The following is a 13,904-nucleotide window of genomic DNA, read 5'->3' on the forward strand; positions in this document are numbered from 1 at the left end:
GGAATGCCATCACCTCCACTAGCTTTGTTCATAGTGATGCTTTCTAAAGCCCACTTGACTTCATATTCCAGGATGTCTGGCTCTAGATGAGTGATAACACCATCATGATTATCTGGGTCATGAAGATCTTTTTTGTACAGTTCTTCCGTGTATTCTTGCCACCTCTTCTTAATATCTTCTGTATCCGTTAGGTCCATACCATTTCTGTCTTTATCGAGCCCATCCTTGCATGAAATGTTCCCTTGGTATCTCTAATTTTCTTGAAGCGATCTCTAGTCTTTCCCATTCTGTTGTTTTCCTCTATTTCTTTGCATTGATTGCTGACGAAGGCTTTCTTATCTCTTCTTGTTAGGGCAAGGTAATCAATGGCTATTGTCAGATGGCACTTTTCTCTAAGTGACAAGGGTCCTAGATTTGGAATCCGAGCTAGGTCTGGGTGGGCTATTTCCACCATGAAAAACACAAGTTGGATCAGAAATACAGCAACTGCAATAGGAAGCCAGTTCTCCATTGGGCTCTCTGCGAGACTGTTTAGGAAAAGTCAACCCAACTTTATAACTATTAATCTGTCTCTTTATGGAGGAAGCTAATCACCAAAAAAGGAATAAGTGTAAATTGGATGCAGAAACAAGTCATTTTTCCTAATCTCCAAGGAATGTGCTGGTAATGAAAAATTATTAGAAGGACATTATCATGTGAATTGGGTTAAAAAGTACACAGTAACCAATAAGAAAGATTCTCAAAATTTGCAGTAAAAAATACTAGTGGAAGATAGGAAGTGGTAAATAAATAATGTAACAACTTTCCTCCATGATTTGGAAATTAGAAATTTTAAAACACAAGAAAATGTAAACACCAATCATAGAAAGTTCTGAAACCTATCCTCAGAACTTGGGGAAAACTGTGATTCAAGAAAATATCACCACAAGTATTAATAGTCATATTAACAATAGTATTACCAAATAAGTGCTTTACTTGTATTTTCTTATTAGATTTTCACTATACATGTAAGAAGTGGGCACTATAATCATTTCCATTTTACTTATGACAAAGCTAAAGATTAGAAGGGTTCTGTTCACCTTGGAGATTATATGTATGCAGTGAGTGGGGTTAGCCATCTGTAGGCCACATTCCCTGAAATCAATTACCATATGTTTTCTAAATTTTCCACATGTTAACAGTGAAAACAAGGATGTAATTCACAGCGTCTTGTAATTGTGAAGCACAGTTTTGTTGAAGACTTGTGTTGGCTTCAATTGTCCACCTGATGGCGCTGCCAACCAGAATTCTTCGGATCATACTGAAGTCAGATCTGAAACCCGTTTCAGCTAATGGTCCAAATATTTTCCTCCCACCATCAGTGTCAAGGTTGAGACATGAAAGTTCCTCTGCTGCCCCTTTCTGCATGACTGGTTTATTTCTCACTGACCTCACATGAAGACTGTAACCCTTGGGTACCCAAGTTTTACTGGAGCTCCCATTCCTGGTGTTGCTCTCTTCTCCTTTCTTAGAAACACATAAAAGGACAGTGCATCTTAAGTTGGAACGTTGATAAGGTTAGAGTCCACTGTGTAGACTCATCAGCAATTTCCAATCCAATATCACAGGACAAGCTTGCTGATAACAAAGCCAAATGCAACTGGCAAACATAAGAGCTTGCATTCCCAAAGCAAGGGAGGCAGAAGTCAGAATGTGTCAAGAGGAAGAGTTATTTAGGAGACTCAAATATTTATGATGAAGAATCAAAGGGACAACTGTCTGGATACTACCAGAGACAAGATGAATATCCCTTTGAAACATCCTCCTTACATCACTCCAACTTCACAGCCCAATCAGACTAGAGATGTTAGACAGTACATTTATAGGCATTACAGGCCCCTCTAGAAATATGATGAAAACTCTGGACAGCTCAATTTAAAAAAAAAGAAAAACACACACAAGAAATTTTGAACTCAAATCACATGGTCTGTAGTTACACAGTGACTGGGGAAACTGAGGCTTACACTATTAAGATAAAGGCATCCAGTTACCCTCCCAGACCTTTGGGAGTGGCAAAGGGATATCTACATTATACACCCTCCTGCCTACAACAACCAGGTGGATGCACAGAGGAAGGAAGACCTCTGCCAAACTGCAGCTAAATGACACCAATTTAGCTCCTAGTGTCAAATACACAGGATTCCTTGGAACTCAGAAATTATAGTCTGAAGCGTCTGTTATTTCTTAAGGCTGCTGAGGATTCTACCCACAATTCACTCACTCCCAGCCCCCTACCTGGAGAAGCCTCTGCTGCTGTCGAACCTGTGGCTGTCTGGGTCTCATCGGGTCCTGAGACAAGGGCACTGAGGGAAGGTTTGGATGTGCGGAAGTCAGCACCGCATCGATTCCTCCACCCACCAGAGGGCTCTGCTGAAGCGACTGATGATTCAGCCTGGTAAAGAAGAAAGAACTTGTTTTCAGGCCCTAGTGCACTGTCAAAGTTTTTGATCAGTGCTGTGGGAGCCGTACATACACTCACAAATAAACCATCATATTCAATAATCACTTTGTACAATTCAAATGCAATAAAGGCCAGTAGTCAAGGTCACCTAGATTCTCAGGGACACACGGTATCACCTGACAAAGAACAGCAAGTATACAGTAAGATAGCAACATGGATAAATTACTTTTTAAAAATGTTCTGATAGTTTCCAATAAGTGACATTAACTGAGCATTTTACCTGGAGCAGGCGCTGTGGGAAAAATCTGAAATCTGTTATTTCGTTTACTACCCCCACAGCCCTCCTTCGTGTTCAGCAGTTTTGTTAGCCCTACTTTTAAAGTGAGAAAACAGAGCTAGAGAAGTAGTTACCAAAGGTAGTAAGACAGCAAATGGCACAGGTGGGATTTAAACCCAGAACTTTGGGGCTCTGAAGTTCAATTTCTTAGGCAGTATGCTATGTTGCCACTTACTAGACAAATAATAAATACAATGCATGTTTTCTAAATTTATTCATGTTTCCAAATGTGCTGCCATCAACCGTGCCAATTTTCCAAACAGTGATTACTTGGAGTTGACCTGAACTCTTTGACGGTAACACACAAGAGTAAAGCTGCTGTCCATGGGAGAGCAACATTCCGACATTCTGTAGGAAACTCAATTCCCCTAGACCGATGCCATGCAACAGAACATTCTACGCAGACTGCATCTGTGCTGTCCAGTAAGACAGCCACTGGCCACCGGCTACACAATTACTGGGTCTCAGGGCAAAAACAGAATGCAGGGCTCTCTGATAAAAAATGAGCAAGAATTTCAAGTGAGTGACAGCAGAGCATTAATAGCAACCACACAGGCCTCTCTAAATACACAGTCCTGCCTGATTGCACAGATCACATATCTTCAAAGCTGGTGCTGTTGGCCACATGTGGTTAATGAACACTTGAAATGTTACTACTGTGACTGAGAACTGAGGAACAGCATTTTAAAACTTTGATTAGTCTAAATTAAAACAGCCCACGTGGCTAGTAGCTACTCTAATGGACAGTTCAGTTATACACTATGTCTACAACTTCCAGCTAAGCAAGAACTGAATAAGAGACATTCATGCCCCGTTTTGCCAGCTATTTCTGAAGTGGAAAAGGTAAAAACTGAGATGTGTAACAGAACTGTTTGCACACCACACACAATGAGAACTGTAATCACAGGCTTTACGGTGCCAATCAACATATTCTAGTAAGGCATTGCTAGGGATAAGCAACAATTTTTTTATGAAATAAAAAAAGGTTTTTACAATTTAAAACCTTTTTATAAAAGAGAAGGAAAAAAGAACACTGGAGCTAACACAGTGTTATCACTGAAAAATACTACACAAATACTAAGGGAGATGTGAGTCAAACAAGCCTTGAATGAAATAAACAAGGTGAGACACTGCTTCTTTTGAACCACAATCCGGATGCTGCTAAAAATGAGACGACAGAATGAAAATGATGTGGAAATATGCACGCTCATAAGAACAATTATATAACACCACGTCCTGAGGGAAGCACAGTAAAGATCAGGATTTGAGTGGCCACCACTGTAACCATTTCCACATGCATCACCTCTGGGAGCCGGTCAGGGGATGCAGGTACGGTGGCGCCTGCTGCTGAACGTAGCCGCTCGGCGGCTGCTGCATCTGTCTGAGTCTTTCCATGAGCGCTGGGTTGGAGTGAGCGGCCGGATAAGTTCTGGAATTATAGGTAGGAGACAGGACCACGCTGCCAGCCTGCTGCTGAGGGGTCTGCTGCAAAGGCATCTGGGTTCCATACATTGTGTAGCCCTGGGGCATGGTCTGCAGGCAGGCACAAGGGAAGAAGTCAACGTTTCCATTTACCAGCTTTCCTATCACTAAGACACACAGGGCAAAAACAAAGCCAGGAGGAGCTCCCTGAGATGTGCTGTTCTCCAAGGCTCTTTTAACTCAAAATATGAGGAAGACTACTCTGGAGGCCAAGAGAAGAGTCAGAAACATACAGGATGAACTTGCGTACTGATTCACCAGAAAGTTCAATTACAAAACATGAATCCTCATTTGGTTAAGCAATCAGTTTTAAGCTCAGATGCTTGTTTTCAGGAAAGGAAAGGCATGTTTCTGCATAGAAATAATCAGGCAAGCATGCATACCTCTCATGTACACATGATATCAGTGTTCAACAGAGTTCAAGCATCATTAATGCTGTTTCAGAAAAGCTACACACACTCAAGGCAAATAAAAATAATGGAGTACACTTTCCTAGTATGGTATGTAACTACACTTCCTTGGGCCTAATGAATTTGCCTATAGTAACGAACCAGTTAACAAAAAAGAAAAGTCAATTAACCAGAGGATGAGGGTGTCAATGAAAGTGTTAGTTGCTCAGTTGTGTCTGACTCTTTGTGACCCTATGGACTGTAGCCTGCCAAGCTCCTCTGTCCATGGGATTCTCCAGGCAAGAATACTGGAGTGGGTTGCCATTCCCTTCTCCAGGGGATCTTCCCAACTCAGGGATTGAACCTGGGTCTCCTGCATTGCAGGCAGATTGTTTACTGGTAGTCTGAGCCACCAGGAAAGCCCAATGAGGGTGTCATTAGAGACTATTTGATATCCTTGAGTTCTGGTTGGACAGTAGCCTGCTTCAGCACTCTATAATACCATCAGGATACTCAATTTCTCCATTCAACATTATATAGTGGCTGTTTCTTCAAATCTTGACACCTGATGTAAATGAAAAGCTTTAGGTTCTGCTGGATCACCATCTATAATATACAGAACAGAGTGCTGATTAAAATAGAAGAGGACCACTCTCCAGGTCCTCTAAATACCACGTTTCGAGGTAGCTGAATGGCTCTGACTTGGAAGATAGAGTGATGGACAATGACTTTCTTGCAGACAGCACGCAGGGATGCAGGCCACGGGGCTTGGTGCCCATGAAGGCCAATCTCAGCCTTCCTTTCAGCTGTGGACACAGTGTGAACTGCTGGCCCCAACTAGAGGTCTTGCCAATATCCCTGGCTTCCTGATTATGAGAGGGGTAGAGTAAAAGGATGCGGAGGCAGAAATAACAAAACTATTAGAAAACAAATAGCTCAGGATTTGCATTATATTAAGGCAAAGCTATCTTTTGCTGAATAACTACCATGTATCTAGTGCCTCACTAGTTCTATAGGTGGTCTTAAATCCCCACAACATTCATTTCTATTTTACAGAGACAGAAATCAAGACTTCAAGTAACTCTCACAATGTTACACAGCTTAGAGGTTGTCAGGAATTTTGTCAAGGTATGATGCCAAGGCCAATTTTCTTCTTATTCTACCATGATTCCTCTTCGAAGCTATCTTTGAATATCATAAAATTCCATCATAAATTACATCATTATGTATTACAAGGTAAGTACTATAGGACTAATAACCATTTCAATATCTATCATCATTATTAACATAAAGTTATGAACTGATATTTCTAATTCATTTCTAACAATTTCCTAAAATGTTTTATGCCCTTTAATCAATCCCCAGACTTGTTTAATAATCACTGGTAAAGATTTCTGTGAAATGTCAATTATAATCTATAGGCAGAAGACGTGACTAAGTCCCATACCCCATAAGGGAACTGATACCCTACTTACTCAGTTCCCCCCTTCAAATAAAGAGCATTAAAAATCCCAGTAGCATCTACAAAGCAAACATGGGTACCTGTGCTTGCTGCAGTCCTGGATACTGGGGGAGCTGAGGGGAGGGCCGTGCCTGAGCAGCGAAGAGAGCAGCCTGGTCCCCTGGCTGGCCCTGGAAAACAAAGCCGAGGTGGCTCTTGGTCATAACAGCAAGGGTGTGATTCGAGCTCTTGGTTCATAACCCCAAACCCATGACACCAAACCTTATGTGAGCATAGCACTTGCAGATTCCAAACGGTATTAAACACTATTTCTCATCAACTTCCTGTTGACACTAGAGATTGTCACACTTATTATTTTTTCCAAAGAAGACTACAGCTATCCCAGATGATAAGACGTACATAAACACAAGTCAAAATATTCAATGGTCTGCTCATGAGAATCTGAGACAGCTTTCCTGTATACTCCAGGGTACAAAGGCCCCTCTAGAGTAAAAGGCATGAGTTTCTCAAGCGTGAAATCTGAAATCACAGACCTGCCTCATCCTGTGCCCATCGATTAAGAGAACACGTGGTCCATACAAATGGCATATACAGTCTTCATGACTTTTTAATGATATTTCTTCAGAGGGACCTGAAAATTGCCTATTTAGCCAAGTATGCAAGGGAAGAATTTGGTTATCTTTTATGATTCTAATAACTAATAGAACCAATTAAATTTTATAAGTTAATATCAAATGCAATTCTAACCAACTGCAATATAAAATAAAACCAATTAACATCTGTTCACCAGCCTTAATTTAATACATGTTTTCGCCTGGGGAAACTATATTCCTAAAAGCAGCTATATGTATTTTGTTTTGGCAGCAGAAGCCATTTCACAGAAGTGTGCAGTATTACTCATAGAAAGAGGACTAACTTCTGACCATCCCTTGGTATTCTCCAGGACTTACTAATTATAAAGTAACAGGATTTATTTTAGGATATTTTAGTGTCATTTTATATTCTAGATGTTCTCATTTTTTTTAAGTGTTAAAATATAGTAATGCAAAACCAATTTTAATGTTCTTGGAAAGAAGCACAGATATTTCTGGCAGAAAAAAAGGTATAAACATTTAGCTTAAGAGGGAAAACACTAACACTTTTTAGGCATCTATTATATGCCAGGGACTAGGCTTCTTATTCATATTTCCATTTTCTCACAGGAACTCTGCAGGGAGGGAACTTAGTCCCCATTTTCTTCAGGTAGGAAAAGCCAGGCTCAGAGAGCCTAGGCAGCTTAGCTAACTCACCCGGTTAAACCTGGCCAAGCCCTTAGTGTCCATGTGAGCCTGCCTCCAAAGCCCAGGGTTTTTTCCATGATGATAAGATGCTTTCATATGTGATATCAAGAATGAAAATATTTAAAATTTCATCTGGTGCTTATTCTTTAGGGACATATAGCCTCTTAAATTCACCCCAATAAGAAAACAAAAGGATAACCTTTATTAAGACTTGTTAGTGAGATTCTGAAATGAATGCATACATCAGATGGTGAAGCATTTTTCTCTGATCCCCACATATAAAATCACTTGAGAGCAGTTAAGAAACTTTGGCCTCTCCTAAGGTGACTGATCACACAGACATGGACCAAACATAAATTTCTGGATGTATCTACTATGATATCTATATATAGCAGCTTCAACAAGAATGTAACATTCCAGTGTGGGGTACCATGATGATACTCTGAGATTCTAGCTGATTAATTTACTAAGTGTAATTATATCTCTATTTGCTTGTTGTTCAGTCGCTAAGTCGTGTCTGACTTTTGCGATACCATGAACTGCAGCACACCAGGCTTCCTTGTCTTTCATTGTCTTGAGGAGTTTGCTCAAACTCATGTCCATTGTATCAGTGATGCCATCCAATCATCTCATCCTCTGCTGCCTCCATCTCCTCCTACCCTCAGTGTTTCCCAGCATCAAGGTCTTTTCCAATGAGTCAGCTCTTCGCATCAGCTGGCCAAAGTATTGGAGCTTAAGCTGCAGCATCAGTCAGCCAGTTAATATTCAAGGTTGATTTCCTATAGGATTGACTGGTTTGATCTCTTTTCTGTCCAAGGGACTCTCAAGAGTCTCCTCCAGCACCACAATTCAAAACCATCAACTCTTCGGCATTCAACCTTCTTTATGGTCCAACTCTCACATCCATACATGACTACTAGAAACACCACAGCTTGGGCTAGATAGACCTTTGTCGGCAAAGTGATGTCTCTGCTTTATAACACGCTGTCGAGGTCTGTAACAACTTTCCTTCCAAGGAGCAAGCATCTTTTAATTTCATGACTGCAGTCTCCGCCTGCAGTGATTCTGGAGCCCAAGAAAAAAAGTCTGTCACTGCTTCCACAGAAAAATACCCCAAGCTCCCTCTAGGAGAGCACATGTCAGGGCAGTGTGGCCATCCAGAGCATACAAGGATCCCCCTGACCTATCCAAGTAGCGCTCAATCCTCCAAACACTAAGCCAGGGAGTCATTAAATCAACCAGATCTCTACACGACACTTGTCGAATCTGTGCTTGCTGACAGCATCATCCCAAGTCCCTGAAACATACTGCTGTGCTTCTCGGTGGGGACAACATACGTAAATTATCACTTTTACACAATAACAATGAATTATTGGTGTGAGTTAGAACCTTGAGATCCCTAAGTGGTCTAAAATACCCATGCCCTTTTTTGGCTTGGAGGTAAACAAGGTTAAGATCTACAGATCTTTTCTAGCTCTTCACTCTTCCTTTGCTTCCTAAAGAATCTTATAAAAAGAAACTGACTTATATGTGGAGGGACAGAAGGACCAAAACACTAATAGGGTAATTATCTGAGTTACTGGGCAACATTCTTTAGTTGACAAATAGTTGAGACTGTGGAAATTTAAGAAATATGTATTGTAAACTATTTCCATTCTTAAAATCACAAAATTTAACATTCAAGAAAAAGCATTATAACTTTGAAAACAAAGCAAGGGGTAAAAAAATTTATATAATTCATGCATTCTTCAGTGAACCACCTTTAATCCAAAGGTAAACTGCTTATTTATAAATAGACTGTGTTTCTTCCCAATGCTATTTTTTGCCCAACTCACTCCTTAAGTGCAGGAGGTAAGGGCTCTAACATTCAACAGTCTCCCTGAGCAAATCACCAATACCTCACATCAGCCAGCACTCCCTAAGGGCTTTATAGTCCCATTCGCCCTGAAGAGGAAAAATATCCCTCTTTTTCCAAACTGAAATGACTTCCTGCTGTTATCTGGTTTTTCCCAGAATAATGCCAGGAACAAATTATTTCAATTTGTAGAGATATTCAATCTGTTGAGTAAAGAATAGATGACCAAGAAGTTCTTTAGTAACTTTTGTTGTTTTTGTTGTTGTTCAGCCGCTCAGTTGCGTCTGACTCTTTGAGACCCCCAGACTGCAGCACGCCAGGCTTCCCTGTCCTTCACTATCTCTTGGAGTTTAACTTAAAAGATGCTGAATGAGGACCAATCCTCCAATGTGGGAATAAGAGAACTAGAAATTGGAAGTTAGTAAAAGTCTTAAAATATTAATCGGATGGTTTTGCTGCATTCAAGAAGGGACTACATAACGTATCATCCAAATTGGGACAGGCCAGGGGAACAGGGCAGAGACCACTCCTGGCAAATCATGACTTAGGATCACCTTTTCACATGTAATCTATTTATCTGCTATTTTTGGAAAACTATCTAGGCTTTATTTCATTAAAGCAAAATCAGTTCCTAGCACTGTATCTGGCATATAGTAAGTGCTCAATAAATATCTATTGAGGAAATCTAAGATTTAATTGAGTTTATCTGCTAAAGAAGAGATCCAGAGGTAAATTGAGATTTATATCTCAGCATAAATTACTTTACCAAGTGCTTTCAAGTGCCCCATGTTTTTGAGTATCAGCTTTTGTTTTAAAAACTCACTTTTCAATTCAGTTCTTAGCATCTGTCATTCTAATGGTTTCTTCTTTCGTTTTATTAGTACCTAGAGAGTAGCTCAACTGCCCTCTCATTTTGTGAGTATAAAGGGCAGTTCAGGAGGCTGGTTTCTGATGAAGCATTTGTGTCTAGCCAGGTGCCACACTGTGGTCTGGCTTCAGCTCCCCTGGCTCAGGTACCCAATTTACAAGTGCCAAGGGAGTAAGAAACAGTTAACTGGGCAATTCTGACAGCTGCATGAACCCATCTCTACCCTAAGACCCAGGGTAAATTCCCACAAGATAAATTTACCTTGTAAATTCCTACAAGGTAAATCCCTACCATGTTTGTTTTTAAACACTTTGCTTTAGGTTTGGTTCTGGAAAAGAAATAGCAATCTATTTTATTTTCTAAAATTTCCATTTCCTAAAAACTTTTTAAAAAGCTGTGCTGTTCAATAATGACTCTTCTTCCTGGCCTTTATAAAAATAAGTCTCTCTCTTACTGCTTTATTTTTAATTAGACAAGAGAGTATCTGAGCTCAGACAGACAGACTGAAAACCTCCTGCATGACTGGAAATGAATGAATGCAGTAGGTTTAAAATTTTTGATAAATCATCCTCAAAGACAATTTTCAATCTTCTGGGTCTTCTTCTTTTCATTAGTTCACTCTCTGAGTCAACTGAGAAAATGTGAGGCTCTCTTTCTAAAAGAGAATTGGTTATGACTCCAATTAGCAGATAGTAAGCATTACAATCAGCAGCACTTCAGGATCAGGAAACTTCTCTCCACTTAATTCGCTAGTAATGATATTTTCAAATTCCTATTTAGTAACTTGCCAATACTATTTAAGGGCTGTGAGGAGAGAGAAGTGTTGTACCTGAAAACCAGAGCCAGATTTTGTGACTCTGAAAATGCTGTTTTGTGTTTCTGAAAATGCTGATTTAGGAATACTAATAAAGGTCACCCAGTGAGAACCAGTGGGTAATGTTTCAAACTACTTGTTTGGAAGGTCCTGAGTAATGGCGTACAAGGTTAAACAACAAATGCTGTGAACTAAAAGTTTTGGCATCACATTACATGGGTATATTTTGATTGCAGACAAAGATATACAGAAAATTCTTTAATTAAAAGAGGTCTTGCTGACCATTGTGCTTGATTCTTTCATAAAGCTTTCACATCAAATACAACTCAGTTGGTGATCAATTAACAGTAACATTAACTACTGGCACACACAGGTTCATTTTGAAATAAACACACTTCAATAATAAACCTCAATAACCATAAACAACTGTTAATGTGCTCATAAATGATGACTAAAGCATATTGATTAGTCAAATATATGCATTCATTAAATTTCTAATATTGGAAACTATTAAAGAAAGATAAGAATAGTGAAATGATAGCAAAGATATATAAACTTGTTTCCATTTATCTGAGTGAATATGTAGGTTATATATAACCCTTTAATTTTAAATACTTGAATAAAATATTTTGTCTATTTTTTAAAAAGTAAAATCAATGATAAATGCAAATTATATTGTTTAAATTATCATCTGAACAGTAATTACAGCAAACATAAACTACATGCAAGGTATTTTAAAACTTGATAGTTTAATTCAAGTTTCTAAACAGAAACTTTGCTTGCTCTCTGTACACTACAAATGTCAGGAAAAACTGATAGAAAAATTGTTTTCAGAAAAGCCTGCAAACTTTCCTTTGCCTAAAGAACAGTTAATGAAATTGCCTACATAGCAGTATTTCATCACCTAAATATTGTCAAAGTTGTATTTGCAGTTAAGGATATTTTCACCAATGTACAGAAAATGTTACCCATTAAATTCATAGTGAAACAAGTTGACTTACATTCACATCTGAGATGTGTGCTCTGTTTTATTCTAGTGCTTCTTGGGTTTATGTTGTGGGTTGGCTACCTGATATAGAAACCTATAAGTAATTTAATGCAAAACATGCATTCTTAGCTAGCCCAGGCAAAGCGGTAGGTAGAGATGAGGTCTTGTGACATGCATGCACAAGACCTATGCTCAAAAAAAATAAAAATTAAAAAAAAATAATCTTCTCCATACCGGAAAGAAAACAGAGATGATGGGTTCTATTGAGAATTTAGGAAGAACCAGTGAGTGGGATGTGATGAGTAGGGCATTGTCATAACCACAGTTTTCATTATCTTGCACTGGCCTATGAGTCAGCATGCCATGCGTTCCTCCACTAATGATGTGAGTTACCACAGAGAGAAGCAAGAGCTCGGGAATAGATGGGTTTGAAAGTGGGACTGAGATGATGGTGCACGAACTCGCCTATGTTCCCAAGCCCAGGCCACAAACGTTCACTGGTTTCTATACCATACACATATATGATGGGAAGCACGAGGCAATCAAAGGGGCCAACTTCCAGAAATAAATTCTGTTGAAGTGAACATGGGCAATGCATTCATGATTTTGTGTCACGGTCTCAAACATAAACCAAGTGAGTAACAGTGAAATGAAGACTATAATTATTACCAGCTATAGAGGAATAACCTGCTTCTCATTTTGATGTTCAAAAGTAATGCTATAAATGTTTACTCAATTTTAAAAAAAAGAAAGAAAGAAAAGAAAGTATAAGGAATGACAGCAGGGGTGTTACCATTATGTTGTCAAAGTCTTCCAGAAGGGAGACAGCAGAGTTACAGAAGTCCTACAGAAAGGGGACAGCAAGAAAACGGCAGACAATACAGATAAGATTTTTTAGCCTAGTGATGTGGGTAGCCAAAACACATAAGAATCAGTTCATCTTAAAACAATGTTTCAGGGAGTCAAGACTTAAAACCCCAGGCCCTAAGATAGGTTATATTAATTTATATGCCAAACAATACCACCATAGGCTGGGACACAAATAATATGACAACAGTCACAAAATGGAATAATACCACAACCTGGAGGTTAAATGGGGACAGACAGGAAGTAGAGAAGTGATCAGAACCAGATAACTTCCCAAAACAAAAGGATGCTGGGCCCCCCAGTGTAAGCCAAAGAGTGCCTGAGACTTTCCCAGCCCAGAATCAGGGGAGAAGAGCTCAGGACATTTGGGTCACATGAAACAGACGAGACATTAAGTGAACAAGTCGTATATTATTGGAGGAGGTCATTAGATTGCTCCATTGCCAGTAAATGCAAAAGAAAACAGATCATCACTTTAACCACACATTCAATCAACCAAAATAGACAAAAACTATTTACAGTGCCCCTAGTGTTTACATGGTAACAAGGAATCTAATTTATTAACAAAAAGGAAACTCCATGCTGGGGGGAAAAATTCCTCTTTTTCAAGTCAATGATTTCCTTGCTTAATCATTTTTATAAATGGATTCTAAGTGACATTTTGTTTGAGATATTAAAGTTTTTCTGTTCACTGAGGTTTAGAAATAGCGAGGACATAAAAAATTCACAACGTTAATTGGAAAAAAAAAAAAAGGCAGTTTACTATAATAAGAACTAGAAATAACAGGAGGAATTTCCCAAGCAAATAATATCTATTCTCACCATTTTAGGGCTAAGTACGTAATTCATTGTATCTATTCATTTGTCTTATATCCAACTCTATCACCTTTGTATGAGTGGTTCACTTTCTCGACCCTTATCCCATCTTCACTTCATTCATAAAAATCAAGCTGTGTACACTATCTACAGGTTCACTATATTTGCACAATCATAATTTCAGCAAATGGCATGGGCACCTTCCTCATCATCCAAGTAAATAGAGAAATACCAGCTATTAAGTAATAAGCAGAGCATCACTTTCCTGGACAGTTTCCACCCAAGGAACAAAGTGATAGGTGTTAG

General features: G+C 39.1%; 1 protein-coding gene across 3 annotated transcripts in view; it reads right to left on the bottom strand.

Moving 5' to 3' along the window:
* MED12L (mediator complex subunit 12L) overlaps positions 1-13,904 on the bottom strand; it is a 361,426-nt gene that overhangs the window by 12,334 nt on the left and 335,188 nt on the right. For all 3 annotated transcript variants that reach the window (XM_069580602.1, XM_069580597.1, XM_069580588.1), the window contains 3 exons: positions 6,191-6,280; positions 4,081-4,310; positions 2,275-2,431 (listed from right to left, as the gene is read on the bottom strand). In XM_069580602.1, coding sequence (XP_069436703.1) covers positions 2,275-2,431; positions 4,081-4,310; positions 6,191-6,280 — 477 coding nt within the window. The remainder of the gene's footprint in view (positions 1-2,274; positions 2,432-4,080; positions 4,311-6,190; positions 6,281-13,904) is intronic.

Source organism: Ovis canadensis, chromosome 1 (assembly GCF_042477335.2).
Source record: "Ovis canadensis isolate MfBH-ARS-UI-01 breed Bighorn chromosome 1, ARS-UI_OviCan_v2, whole genome shotgun sequence".
Taxonomy (NCBI): domain Eukaryota; kingdom Metazoa; phylum Chordata; class Mammalia; order Artiodactyla; family Bovidae; genus Ovis; species Ovis canadensis.